At 47.1% G+C, this 13,229-nt stretch overlaps 1 protein-coding gene across 3 annotated transcripts in view; it reads right to left on the bottom strand.

Moving 5' to 3' along the window:
- The window catches only part of LOC133344176 (collagen alpha-1(XXII) chain-like), a 164,138-nt gene that overhangs the window by 39,288 nt on the left and 111,621 nt on the right, over window positions 1-13,229 (bottom strand). For all 3 annotated transcript variants that reach the window (XM_061554189.1, XM_061554188.1, XM_061554187.1), the window contains 10 exons: window positions 12,299-12,340; window positions 11,909-11,947; window positions 10,162-10,215; window positions 7,918-7,971; window positions 6,922-6,975; window positions 6,755-6,808; window positions 6,148-6,201; window positions 5,237-5,341; window positions 3,781-3,825; window positions 2,884-2,961 (listed from right to left, as the gene is read on the bottom strand). In XM_061554189.1, coding sequence (XP_061410173.1) covers window positions 2,884-2,961; window positions 3,781-3,825; window positions 5,237-5,341; window positions 6,148-6,201; window positions 6,755-6,808; window positions 6,922-6,975; window positions 7,918-7,971; window positions 10,162-10,215; window positions 11,909-11,947; window positions 12,299-12,340 — 579 coding nt within the window. The remainder of the gene's footprint in view (window positions 1-2,883; window positions 2,962-3,780; window positions 3,826-5,236; window positions 5,342-6,147; window positions 6,202-6,754; window positions 6,809-6,921; window positions 6,976-7,917; window positions 7,972-10,161; window positions 10,216-11,908; window positions 11,948-12,298; window positions 12,341-13,229) is intronic.

Here is a 13,229-nt window from a genome sequence, read left to right as displayed (position 1 = left end):
TTGTTTTTTTGTTTGTTGCGGTTGCACCCGATTCAAGAGCCGAATGGCTCACAGGGCTATACCTAATAAATTAAACTTGAAACTTGATGTCTGGTGCGGTCAGGGTGATTTTGGTTGCAGCCAGAACTTTGACATTCAGAATTATAGTGACGACAAAAAAAATATTCTCGAGGGCAGCGATAAAAATTAAACGTTCCACCAATAAAAAAGACTTAACAGGACTCAATTTTGGGAATCTTGAAATTGCAATGTCTGTCTAGACAGAGCATCACAGGTCATCTGCTGAACACAGAGATAAGCACTGACCTAGCACATGGTTTCTGTGGAGATAGCATTGGCGCTTGGATATTGCGAGCATCACCGTCCTAATGGAAGTGATGTCCTGCACACTGAATGCCCAGTTGCAGCTTTTCCAACTCTAGACGTCACAAGGCACTCATCATAGACAGCCAATACGTGTGATGCAGGTGTCTGTCTGGCATCTGTGGGGCAGCGGTGGCGTTGGCATATGTATGTACGCTGAACTTCTCTTGCACTGTACATAGCCAGCTGTACTAATCGGAGGTGCGGTGGAAGGACAACGCACTAAAAACAGAAAGCAGTTTTAAAGAAATGAGTTTTAAATTTAGATGTAAAAGAGCGTAACTCCAATGGCCTCGTAATATCGGAAGGAGTGTTCCAGATGGCCGCAAAAAAATCCGTCACAGTTCCTATGATCACTGTTTCATTGGTTTCATGGCTTTATTTTGGTGATTTCGAAAAGTGTATTGGTTTAGCCATGTTTGTTTGTTGTAGTACAGAGTTAGACTGATGGCCTTAATCTAAGTTGTCTTGTGGTTGTTGTTGGTTGTTTGACATGCATCCCACTGGGATTTTTGCACACAGCGTTGGTGTACGGTGTTTTTTTCTGCAATATTTTGCTGTCTTTTCTTGGATTTTCTGTTTGCACTCAGTCACATATTCACTTTAAGATGTTTTTTTGTTCATGTTTTTGTTTTTTGTTTGTTGCGGTTGCACCCGATTCAAGAGCCGAATGGCTCACAGGGCTATACCTAATACATGAACTTGAACTTGATCTGAAAGCACCGCGCGATGCGGTGATCACCGTCTTTGTTTGATGGCTAAGCTAGAGCTGAGGGCCCCAAGTCTAACTTAAAAAGCCAATTAACTGAACACGTCTCTTCCGCAGCTCTCTTCTCTCATCTCCCCACATCTCTACCGATTGTTTACATCACATCCGACAAATCGCTAGGAGTTTAAAAGTTGAAAGGGGTTGGGGCGGGTGTTTGGAGGGAGCATCGAAAGTGTAAAAACATTAATTTCTGCTTTGGGCCACCCCAAGGAGCCAGCACCGCCACTGCCTGGTGTCCTCTTGGCGAGAGGCAGGTGCCTGCAAAGCTTTTAATCTTCAGTGAAGGGAGGAAAGTAAAAAAAATGTAAGCTTCGGATTACTACTTCATGTACACTTTTAATCATTAATGCTCGTAAGTGCGTTTCCTAGTCGGCGTCCCATGCCATGCACATTAGGGCCATGCAGATGAATATGGTCGGTAATGGCTCTTTAATGCATAAGTGGATCTAATTCACTGATTTACATTAACTTTGCATTTGGCTCGAGAGCATCTCTTTTGCATTTTCCTTAAGCCTCGTAGTGCATTTGCGCGATCCTCGCTGGGCACGCGTTGGGGTTTATCTGCTGGCGGGGGTTCGGCGGCTCCATCTGATACGAGGGGGGGGGGGGCAGGGGGTGGAGTGACCGCGCATGAGATCCAATCTCTGCAATCAGTGGCGTGCGGAGCGAGGTCACAGCCCCCCCATCTGACCTCCCCCCCCCCTCGCCCCGCGCGCTCTGCAGCTGCCACGCGCCCTCGCAGGGTCCAAATGCGCACTCCCTTTTCACAGTCGGCATCAACAAACTCATCGAGGAAAATTACATGGAAAGCGAAGAGAGAAAGCGACGATTAAAAACATCCCACGCCCGCTCAGGTTGAGCTGTTGGCCTGCGGATATGCCCCCCCCCCCCACCCTCGGCACCGTACTGATGAAACGCTCGGAATAGAGTCATGTAATGCCCCTCTAAGTCAAATGGAAAGGCAGATTCCCGAACAGCCCTTAAAAAAAGTAAAAAGAAAAAGTGATTTCCTGAACCAAAAAGGGCATTGAGGTGGTGGTCATTTGGTGTTTGCAGCCATGAGCTAGTGGTGAAAATTCCACATTCCTATGGCAGGCTAAGTCTATCCATAGAAAAACAACTGCTGACTTTCCCACAAAGTGGTAAATAATTTCATAGACCCACCCGCCCCCCCCCCAGCGGGTTTACAGGCTAAATCAACCTCCAAATCAGGATTTGAACTTCAAAACAACTTTTTAATTCTTAGCTGCCCACTCAGCCACCAGCAAACCTTGCCAGTCAGACATTGTTTTAGTAGAAAAAGGATGCACATCAAAGGGCAATGGTGGTGGAGCAAAACGCAACAGCTTAGCCCAGAAATTCCTACTGCACGGGGACGTGCCCCCCCCCCCCCCCATAGAGCCCCCCCCCCCGACTTTATTTATTTTGGGATAAAAATTACGGGGCGCGGAGAGAAAAATTGTCCGTAACGCCCACACATGATGGCTTTCCTCTTCCAAAGAGGACCGCGAGACCCCAAGCACCACGCCCTAACCTCTCCCCGTGAAGGATGCCTTGAGGTTGTTTTTTTCTCTTCCTCCCCTTCTGATACGGCTTGGGGAGGTTGGAGATTGTAGCTGGAATTCGCCCGTAGTGATTGCCTCATTCCTGGGCCACCCAGAGGCTCGGGAGAGCTGAGCGGCAGTCGCCGAGCGATGATTGATGCGAGGAGGGAAACGGGGGAACGCAGGGGAGAGGAGTGTGTGTCTCACCGGAGGTCCAGGGGCACCTATCCCAGGTAGTCCTCTCTCACCAGGGAGGCCGATGGGACCTGTCAAGCCTCTCTCGCCCTGCCGAGCAACAGAAGAAGGTGCAGCGCATCTCGTAAAAATCAGAACGGACAAAAAAAAAACGAATAAGAAACAATGCATTTGACCGTCGGCGGCAGTGGTTGAGAGCAGTGGTTTCGCACAAATAAAATATCTGGGAACGATGAGAAGCTGTAACCGCCGAAATGGTGGAACAGCAGGAGATGTTTCCATATGACAATGAGCTAACACATGCAAATACAATGTGTCCGTTAACCCAGAAAATTACTTCGAGTCTCAAGCCTATTTTTCTCAGGGTGTTTGTTCAACTCCTTTCTGAATGAGTTAATAAATATGAAAACATGACACTAATATGATTCTGTGAATGGCCATGCAGAAATGCGAGTTTATGTAAAGAAAATCCAACCAAGGGAGGGTGTTCGTGTGATTTTGGTGGCTCAGACATTGATCGTGAACACTATTAGAAGGGGCAGTGGAGACCTGGTGGAATTACCGTGGCAGGGGATTTTGGGTGTCCACTTAACAATTTATTAGTTTGTGAGACCTCAATGAAAAAACGGGAAAAAGAGGGACCAGGCCATTAATGATTTAGAAGTCTCAAAACATTTTCTTGTACCCAAAATGCTCTCAACCCAACAGACAGGACCCAGACTCAGATATTTTGATATCTATAAGTTTCTACTCAGTCCTGCACGTGCAATTCCTTGCGACCCTAAGCTCGCAACTGTCTGGAAGCATTAGATTGCACTCTCGTTTCCCCCTTGATGTTAAAAAAACAAACCACATTGCTTTCGTAAGTAAGGGAAAAAAGAATAATGTGGCTTCGTGTCTGTGACTTACAGAGGGGCCTGGTGGTCCAGAAGGCCCTGCTCTGCCTGGGTCACCCTGGGGAACACAAAAAAATCAAAATCAACACTGAGGTCATGTGCGTTATGAGCAGAGGTGTAACGATGCACAAGCCCGTCAAATTAACGAATTGTCGGAGGTTCAAAACAACGATTTTAACTCATGAATATATCCGTACTTTTTTTACACCGAGGTGACCGTCGCGGTCACTTGTGGCTGCACTAAAGTGGTCTTGTTAACGACGTGAGCATGCGACAAGTGTGACTCGAAACGCGTCAATTGTTTCACGTGCAAATCGATGCATGCTTCGTCGGCTTGAAATAAACTTGAATTGATGAATCGATGTCCCACTAGTTCTCAGCAAAAGCTCATGTCATTAAATACATTATTTGGTGATTAATTTGTTGAGGCTTACGTCATTAAAGCATAATTATAATCATCACCATCAACATTATCATTATGTATGATGTATATATGTATGTTGAGCTATCTATGAACTATTTGTAGCCAACCGAGCTAATCGGAGGTGCAGGGGAAGGACAACAAACTAAACACAAAAAGCGGTTCTGTAAATTACACCTCCCTCGCTGTACATCTGAAGATGCCAGAACAAATGAGTATTTGATATCAAGAACGTGATTGCAAAGCAAAGCACAACGTTCAAAAGCAAAACCGTACCAACAATATTCAGAACACTGGAGAACGGAGAGCTCAAATGTGAGTAAGTCGACAAATTCGTAGCGTCCGGCTTCCAAAGGGGCTCAAGTGAAAATGGCTAAAAAGCCTCCGCCCAATGAACCCAGGGTCTTCGCATGCCCCATCAGCAAAATATCTGATTACCGGCATTAGTTGAGTCCGATTTATTTACATTTGATATTAGTTATCGTCTTAATCTTGTCAAAGACAAACTATGGAATTTTAGCCAAGTCTCAGTATGTGAATTTCATCGAGTCATTCTCTTGGTCTAGTCGACTGAAGGAGTAGAAATTTTTGTCAACTCTTTGTTATTAAATGTTTGTGTGAGCATGTATTCCCCCCCCCCCCGCCACTAAAATATTAAGATGTCAGCCAATCAGTGAACTCAGTAAATATTTGTTTATATGTACACAGCTGAATATCATGCTTGGCCTTTCACAGAGCAACGTGGTCTCTAACAACTCGTAAATTCCATCTCGTCGTAGCCAGACATGCTTGGCGGGACTTCGTCGCCATCATCTCTCGCTCGATGATTTTTGTCCGCTCACAGTCATCGCTGACTCAAGTCAAAAACCGCTCAGTCGATGAATAACATCGTCACTCATTTCGTTAACACTGCCGATTGCCCAGCAGCTTGGGTGTTCGGTGTCTGGGTGCACGGCCTGTGGCCACGTGGCGTGGGTCAGAGGGGGCCTAAACATTGTCCTGGCTTAGGGCCCGGAGTGCCTGGGGATCCACGGCTGGCTGCTCTCACCGTCACGCCGGTCTTGCCCAGCCCCGGCTGCCCAACCTCCCCTGGGGTGCCAGGAGGCCCCTGAGGACCTGGCATCCCCTGCTCACCGGGCAGCCCATCGTTGCCCTGCAAAGAGCAAACACAGAACAATAATAATAACGATGGCAATTGTTTACCGCGGAAAGACTCAAAGGCCCATTTTTTTAGAAGGCGACTCAACCTGGAACCTGGATGCTGCTGTGGTGTAATGGTTAGCACCCTGGATTGGCAATGCACAGGTCACCGGGTTCAATATCTCGGTGATGAAATTGAAACAATGGAGCAAGTTTCTTAAAATCCGCTCGCCTCTCTTCACCCGGAGACAAAATTAATGGGTGCATCGCAGTTAGTCGATCGGCAGGTCACGTTTGGTTGGTTGAAGTGTAAGTACTGCCATTTATTCCAATAACATCTGGCCTGCGTGGAAGAGCAGGGCTAATACATCTCTAGATGGTCTCTCTAGCACTCCTACGAGTGGAGACCATTCTGCCAGCTGTGGCAGGGCTGTACCTTTAGCTTTATCCACTTTACGAAACTGGGATGTTCGTCCAATATCCTACTGAGTGTTTGGCATTTAGGCTAAACACTTCAATAGCCAGTGAAAAAACATACTTCACGCGAAGAAGTGACACTCGGCACCGGCATTTTGTGTCTACAACAAGCTTACAACACCTATAGCAAGCCCTGGTGGTCACCCATGCAATAATACTAACCAGGCACAAGCCTGGTTAGTTTCCAAGATGCAATGATATTGGTGGCATTTCAGACGATTGCCTTACATTAAAACGTGTCAGCAACCACACCGCGTGATACATTTGCTCGACATCACACATTTCATAACCAGCTTAATTGATTTCTAAATAATGTATTTGAATTGAAAAAGCACCACTCACCTTCTCACCTTTCATCCCATCAAGGCCATGTGGACCAAGAGGTCCAATGGCCCCCTGCAAAAAGAATATCGAATCATGAGAATTAAAATCATAAAATTACATACTGCACTCATGCTCAGAGCACTTCGAGACTGAAATCGGTTTAGGTCGCCCAGAATAAATGGAGCAACTAATTATGAACAGTAAAAGTTCCTCAAGAAGGTCACAAGGTCACCCGCGTGAAACTCATCGAGCACACAATATATATCTCTGTGGGTTCTCGCGGTCGTGCTGTGCATGCAAAATCAACGTTTTTGGGTTTAGATCGCGTTATTTATAAATGTGTCGAAACCCTCCACCACCCGACACGGCCAATCATTTAAAAAGTGTAAATCTCCAATTTGTTTTCGCGGTGTGTGCCTCGTATCGATCGGCACGACGTTCGACGTTTTGCTCCAGGTGCTGGGAGCTTGCTTCTTTGGGAAACTGACCAATGTGCTGCAACCCCCCCCACCTCCCCCCCCACCCCCCAAAAAGACTTTGGGGAGCTCCATAATATTTCGTTCTTGACTCCCTCAAGAAGGCAAACAAGGCAAGGTGCAGCCCATGGGTCCCGGGGGCCACTTACGATGGGTCCGGGTGAACCAGGGGGCCCAACTAGGCCAGGAACTCCCGGAGGTCCCTGTGAACGAAAAGCGAAGGGTCAAATGAACAAATGAATATCTCGAGCAAGGGTCTCCACTGTTCCCGTCCGTACATTTACCTTATGAGAATCAGTGTTTGGGTAACACTTACGGCAAATCCCCTGTCTCCAGGAAGTCCAATAACACCAACTTCACCCTTCTCACCCTGCGGAACGGATAAAAAAAATCCATTCACAAATAAGCGAAGGTACGTTTATATTCGCCCCCATTGTTGCACGTGCGAGTGAACCCGGTGTTTACTTTGCTCTTGCTCCCGCTTATTTAATAAATGGAAGCTTAAACCGCAACGCGTTTTGCGGCGTGCGTGCGTGCACATTAGCGGGTTTACATCGCTGGTTCTGCCAATGATGTCCGGCCCACTTAAGTCTGGGGCATTCTCTCCCCTGCTGCCCCCCCCCCCCCCCCATTGTATGGAACTCCTTTCTCACAGTCGTACGTGCTGTTGACTCCCTATCCCCGTTCCCAAGTACGGGCTCAAGATCTTCTCCTCTGCCTGTGACTCACAGCCTCGGTTTAAACATACCCGCTGTTTCTGTACAGCATCTTGCAACGTGGACGCACACCGAGGCGCGATGCAGAAATCAGTTGTATTGCGATACTAGTTCATCTTCTTGGTTCTTTCGGTAAAGTCACGTAGAAGGAAAATAAAAAATAAATAAAAAAAAGATAATAAAATAATTCTCACGACGTTTCGGCCACAACGCAAGCAGCCGTCTTCAGGTGGAGAACAGGTCTGTCAAGTGACTTTACCGAAAGAACCAAGAAGATGAATCCCTGCAGTCACGAAAGCTTTAAATAGATACTAGTTCAGTTCGTTTTCTACAGCTCTCTAATATAGCTCTCGAATGCGTTTTCAGGTTGCACACGCGGTGCAATCGGAAAGCACATCAGTTGCGTTGTTATTACTTGCAAGGTCGCGTACGTGTGCGTGCTCTCTCTCTCTGTCCGTTGCACGAGGGTTCGCTGCTGCAGCGAGTGATAGTTGCCACTGGGTGGCACTGCAAGCCAGGGATTGCTTCACTTGCCCCCCACGCAGCAATGCAATCGGTTCGGTGGAAAATGGTTGTGGTGATTTCTGGTCACTCACCTTTGGGCCCACGGGGCCAGGAGGGCCGGGGTTTCCTCGTTTGCCCGTCGCACCCTGTGGCACGAAACACGACACGGAGAAACAGGGCGATGAAGCGAAGGCTAAATCTGTACAAATGGTAACGGCCCCATTTTCAAAACTTACCAGCGTTGCAATTTGTGACAGGGTAAGCATATAGACACGTGTATAAAACTAGGTTGTACATTTTTGACAGCCCAGGAGAAATGATGCGGTAGTTTTTTTTCCAGGCTCTAAAAATGTGGATTATCACACGGAATTAATGGGACACAGACACTGGTGCCTATTTATATGCTCAGCTGACAAAATATGATCTACCTCGGTGCGTCTGGATTCGTAAATTAGAGCCCTTTGTGACCATACTGCCGGATGAAGGCATCCCAACGCTGTGTCACTCATGTTTTATTGTTTGATCATACTTCACCGTTCTGAGCCAGTGCAGGTTAGCGAAGGAGGGGAGGTCCACGAGAGCTCAGATAATCAATCACCTCTGATGGTAACCGTGCCCAGGTATCAAATAGAGGTTGGGACCGATTTATGGTACAGGGCCACAAGCTACTTTTGCCGTTATTCCACCCCACTGACACTGTACTGCACTTTAAATGGATACATTAGTACATTTATATATCTTATTTTTGTATTGTGTAAATTAATCTTCATTTGATTGCACTGAACGTATTCGTTTTTTAATGAGATTTTCATTTTTCTTCATATTTGTAGATTCAATTATTTACATATATTAAAAATGTCAGGACAAAACATGTACGGATATATCTTCAGTGTCAATGTATTGAGATGTGATTGCATTTAGAAACTATATACATTTTAACTCCATTGCATATGTTAATCTTTTCATGTGAAATATTTGAAATCTAACCCGCTTTTCACTTGGAATTTACAAGGATGAAGAAAATTATGCAAAAATAGGAACACCATTTAAATCCGAACACATAAAAAATCAACACTATAACAGTTAATCTTTCCACGAAAATAAATCCTTTCAGTGCTTAAACAAGCTTCAACAGGACCCCTTCACAACTTATTGAAAGAAAATAGAGGGATGCCCTGTGCATTAGTTTCGCTGTTGAGGATCACACACTCGAGGATTCCAGCTCCCTCTGAATCTCAACACTTCATCAAACGCCCATGGACCTAATTGCCTCGAGACCGCAAGCAATCTGTTGGTGGACTGAAGCAACCTCGCAACCAAAGACAGCAGCTGCCCCCCCCAAAAAAAAAAATAAGCACGCTGTCAAAACATTAGTGCTGGCTGGGTTGCAAGCAAGGCGTGCTTATAACAGGACGCGCCCTCGGGAAGAAAAAAAAAGCAGCCAAAATGAAAAGGACAGGGCGAGGACAGCGTTTCAATCACAGATAAAATATCAAACGTTGGGCTCTCGGCTGCGATAACTCTTGTTGGCAAAAAAAAAAAATTGAAACGTCCATGAGCTGCCAACCGCGTGACGTTTCCAAAGAATTGGGATGTCGCGACTTGCATTTTACCGGCGGTTAAACGGGGCCGTCAGCGCCCCGCGCTCAGCGGGCCAGGCCAACGTCTGCTTTTTAAATGCAAATAAACACGACGCTCAGATTTGGAGACCCGGCGTGGGCCTTCACCAAACGTCGGCGGTGTGTGTGTGTCACTCACCGCCGACTTGGGAAGGTTTTACATTTTTCGTGGGGCGATTGCGACACAATGGATTAATCTGCGTTAGAATGGACGGGGTGGTGGGGGGGGGAATTGTCGGCGCGCGCACGGACGAGACAACGTGGAGGAGTTGACAGATCGCGAAGACTTGGGGGGGGTGGGGGCAAGGGGGGACGGGGTAGGTTTGGGAAGCCATCCCCTGACTTTGGGAGACACGGGATGCAAAGCTCAGACGCAAGCGGGCCACGAAATGCTATTTATGATTTTCATTTCACGACGGCAGTGGCCAAAAAAAAAACTGTCCAGGCCAACCCATAACATCTGTTGCAAGAGGAACATCTCCGATTGGATGTTTTTTGTTGAATCCAAACACTCCCCCCCCCCCAAAAAAAAGAGAAGATTACATTTTAAGCAAGAAAAACAACTGTGGAAATGTGTGGTCAGTGATAGAATTGAGACGCAGCGGAAAACCCAATATAGAGCAGATCAATTCTGCGCTCCGAAATCCACACCGCCAAATTTCTTTCGCCGTGTATGACATTTCCCATCACATGCTCTGGGAAAGGGGGGTTACGTACATTTTCTCCAGGGAGGCCCCGGTCCCCCTTCTCTCCTCTCTCACCTGGCAAGCCCTGTGAGCACACACGTCCGTGCGTATGTACGTGTGCATGAGTGGTGTACATGTAACAAGCGTACAGTGAAAATGTGTGTGTGTGTGTGTTGTTGTTGCGTGCAAGACAATTAATACAAAAATAATTCCGCAGACATGTTCCAAGTGGATAATCGCGTGCACTTACACCTTTGTGAGTGTGTGCACGCATCAAAGAGTGCATGGTGAAGTGCGTTGCTGCGTGTGTGCAAAACACAGTTAATAGCAGTCATGCACCTGCTGAGTCGTGCAAGCGCATAGGGTGAAGTGTGTGTGCGTGTGTATGCATTTATGCATTGTGTGAATGTGAACGTGTGCGCATTGTGTGTCTGTGTGTGGTTCAGTGTGTGGGGAGCAGTCGTGTAGCGGTTAGCGCGCTGCGCTACGAACCCGGACAACCAAAGTTCAATTCCCACCAGTGAGGATTATCTGAAACGGTCCTGGGCCTCACCTAGTTCGACCCAGCCTCGAATGAGTACCTTGTGCAGTGTATAAACATCGCCACTGGGGAGACAAAGGCGAGTTGCTAGCCCGCTAACATCACTTGCTCCCAACAGTCTGTTAAGGCTGAACGGGGGGGATCTTTGTCTTTGTGTTTGCGTGTGCGTGTGTATCGCAAAGCAGAAGCAATAGTACGGCCGTGTTCCAAACGGAGAATGGCGTGCACTTCACCAACATGCAAATTGCGTAAATTAGATTAAACGCCGGTGTGGAAGAAGTGCATTAATTTCTCGAGGTGGGTGGGGGGGGGATACGCAGCCAAACGGCGAAGCTGGCGTGTGGTCCTTGGGAACAAACTCAACCCCCCCCCCCCCCACCGAGGTCCCAGCGGCGTGTCCACGAAAAATCCCCCCCACACACACCACCTCCACCACCATTCCCACCGGCGCAAAATATATCACTCGGAGGAGCACGCGAGCCGCCACGTTCGCAGAGAGTGACCGCGGAACAACTCCACAAAGCGCGACGAGAGCTTTCAACAGATTAAAAGCATCGCAGGCGCTTTGCGACAATAATAATAATACTACGTCCATAATAGAGGTTTGTTTTTGGGGGTTAGATCACGTAAATATATAAATGTCGTTAAAACCCGCCATCACCTGACACAGCCAAGCAACAACATTTACAAACTGGTACTCAGATTGTGAATGTTGTGGCTTGGCTCTCCAAACACACCGGTTAGTGCTGTGCTAGTGACGAATTGGCACGTTCTGTTCACGTGACAACCCTTACTAGTTGGCTGTGTCGGGTGGTGGGGGGTTTTAACGACACATTTATACATTTACGCGATCTAACCCAAAAAAAACTTATATTATGAATGATATTGGTCGAGAAAGCCCACGTGCTGATAATAATCCGTTTCGGGTTTATTTTTTACTCCCACAACGAGTATTCAAATGATCCGGCAGAGTTCATTATTTTTCGGTTGCCCACGCGAAAGCGCCCTCGGGCGATGCAATGTTCGGCCTCGTGGAGAGCGATCCATCATTTACCTATTTGCGGGCCACGCGACTCATTTTGCTCCCCGCTGAGGAGTAAACATCGAATGCCGCTCCCGGTACCTTTTTAATAGACGCCCGGCGTCGCCGACAATTGAGAGGAAGAAGTTGAGCAATTCCTGCGGACAAATAAGCCTGGAAATGATGGGTGGGGGGGGGGGGCTGCTTGCCACTTACCGCAATTCCAGGTTCTTGGACCACAGAGGTTTGAGTGTCCTGCGCGCGAAAAAACAGAAGCGTGAGAAAACAAAAAAATGTTGTGCGCGTGTTCAGTGTTTAGCTCCGACGCGGAAGCGCATTAAATTTTTGGACACGCGTTTGAAGCGGCCACGGCAAAACTCGTACGGCTCTCACATCGGAAATTCGGTTGCGGTGCTTAAACAAATTAAGAGTCAGAACACCGCGTTGCACTAAAGCTTTCCATTTCACATTTACATTGAACGCGCTCAGAAAAAATAAAAACCCCGCAAAGTTTTGCTGTGAAGTGAATTGAATCGCTGGCTGCGGAGTTTCAATTTCCACCGAGCGACGGCGTGAGGAATTGAGAAGTTTAGGGGACAAACTCACCGTGCCTGGCAATCCGGGAAGGCCCCTTGGTCCAGCGTCGCCCTGAAAATGCAGATTGGCCACGCACGTGAATCATCCAGCGTGCGCACGCCTCAACCGAACGAAGTGCATCTCTTCCTGTGTCCCTTTCAAATGTTGTTTTATTGTTTTCTTTGTTCTCTACACATTTTTTTTTCACCGAGCTATCATGAAACGATGATTCATCAATTCAGTACTCTCTCAGAGGAGTGCATGGCCTCGTCCACAGAATGGCATGCAGAAGGAGATATCAAAGAACCTGACGTCCCTTCAAGTAACCTGTTATTAATGCGTAAGTTGCAGCACATTTCAAACTATACACTAAAACTATAAACTATTCTCATTTTACCAAGTAAGGCCCAATGAGCTATTTAGCTCTTTTTCAGAAGTGACCTTGCCACATATGATAGGTCAACAAAGTGGCTTATCATGTGGAAATGTATAGCAGCCACATACCATAAACGCATGTTTCTAAATGTGGAGGGAAAAACCGGAGGACCCGGAGAATAATCCACGCGACCACAGGGGGGGAAAAACGTTCAAACTCCAAATATAAAGGGATCTGTGTGTATACAACGCCCCACATATATGCGCTTAAGCCCATGCTGATAATCGGTAAGAGGGCTTAAACCATCAATTTAGTAAACACGAGAGAACCCCGGTTAACTCGACAGTCACTGAAACCCAGATCCCAAGCCAGGATCTCTGCGTGGTCGGCTTCGGCTCTGTGCTCTGATCTGAGCGCGGACTTTGTTGGAACAAACCGATCAAGTGGGCACAAACAATTCCAATGGTGTGAAATATCGCAAATAAAACAACACACACACACATATCAAACGCTGTATTGGCCATTGTGATCCACCAAAAATGAGTTCCTCAACAAACGCTTCATCATGGTCGTGTCCAGAAGACG

Source organism: Lethenteron reissneri, chromosome 19 (assembly GCF_015708825.2).
Source record: "Lethenteron reissneri isolate LAM-NWPU_2019-01 chromosome 19, ASM1570882v1, whole genome shotgun sequence".
Classification (NCBI taxonomy): domain Eukaryota; kingdom Metazoa; phylum Chordata; class Hyperoartia; order Petromyzontiformes; family Petromyzontidae; genus Lethenteron; species Lethenteron reissneri.
Note: the sequence above shows the minus strand (reverse complement) of the source record. Positions and strands in the feature narration are given on the sequence as shown.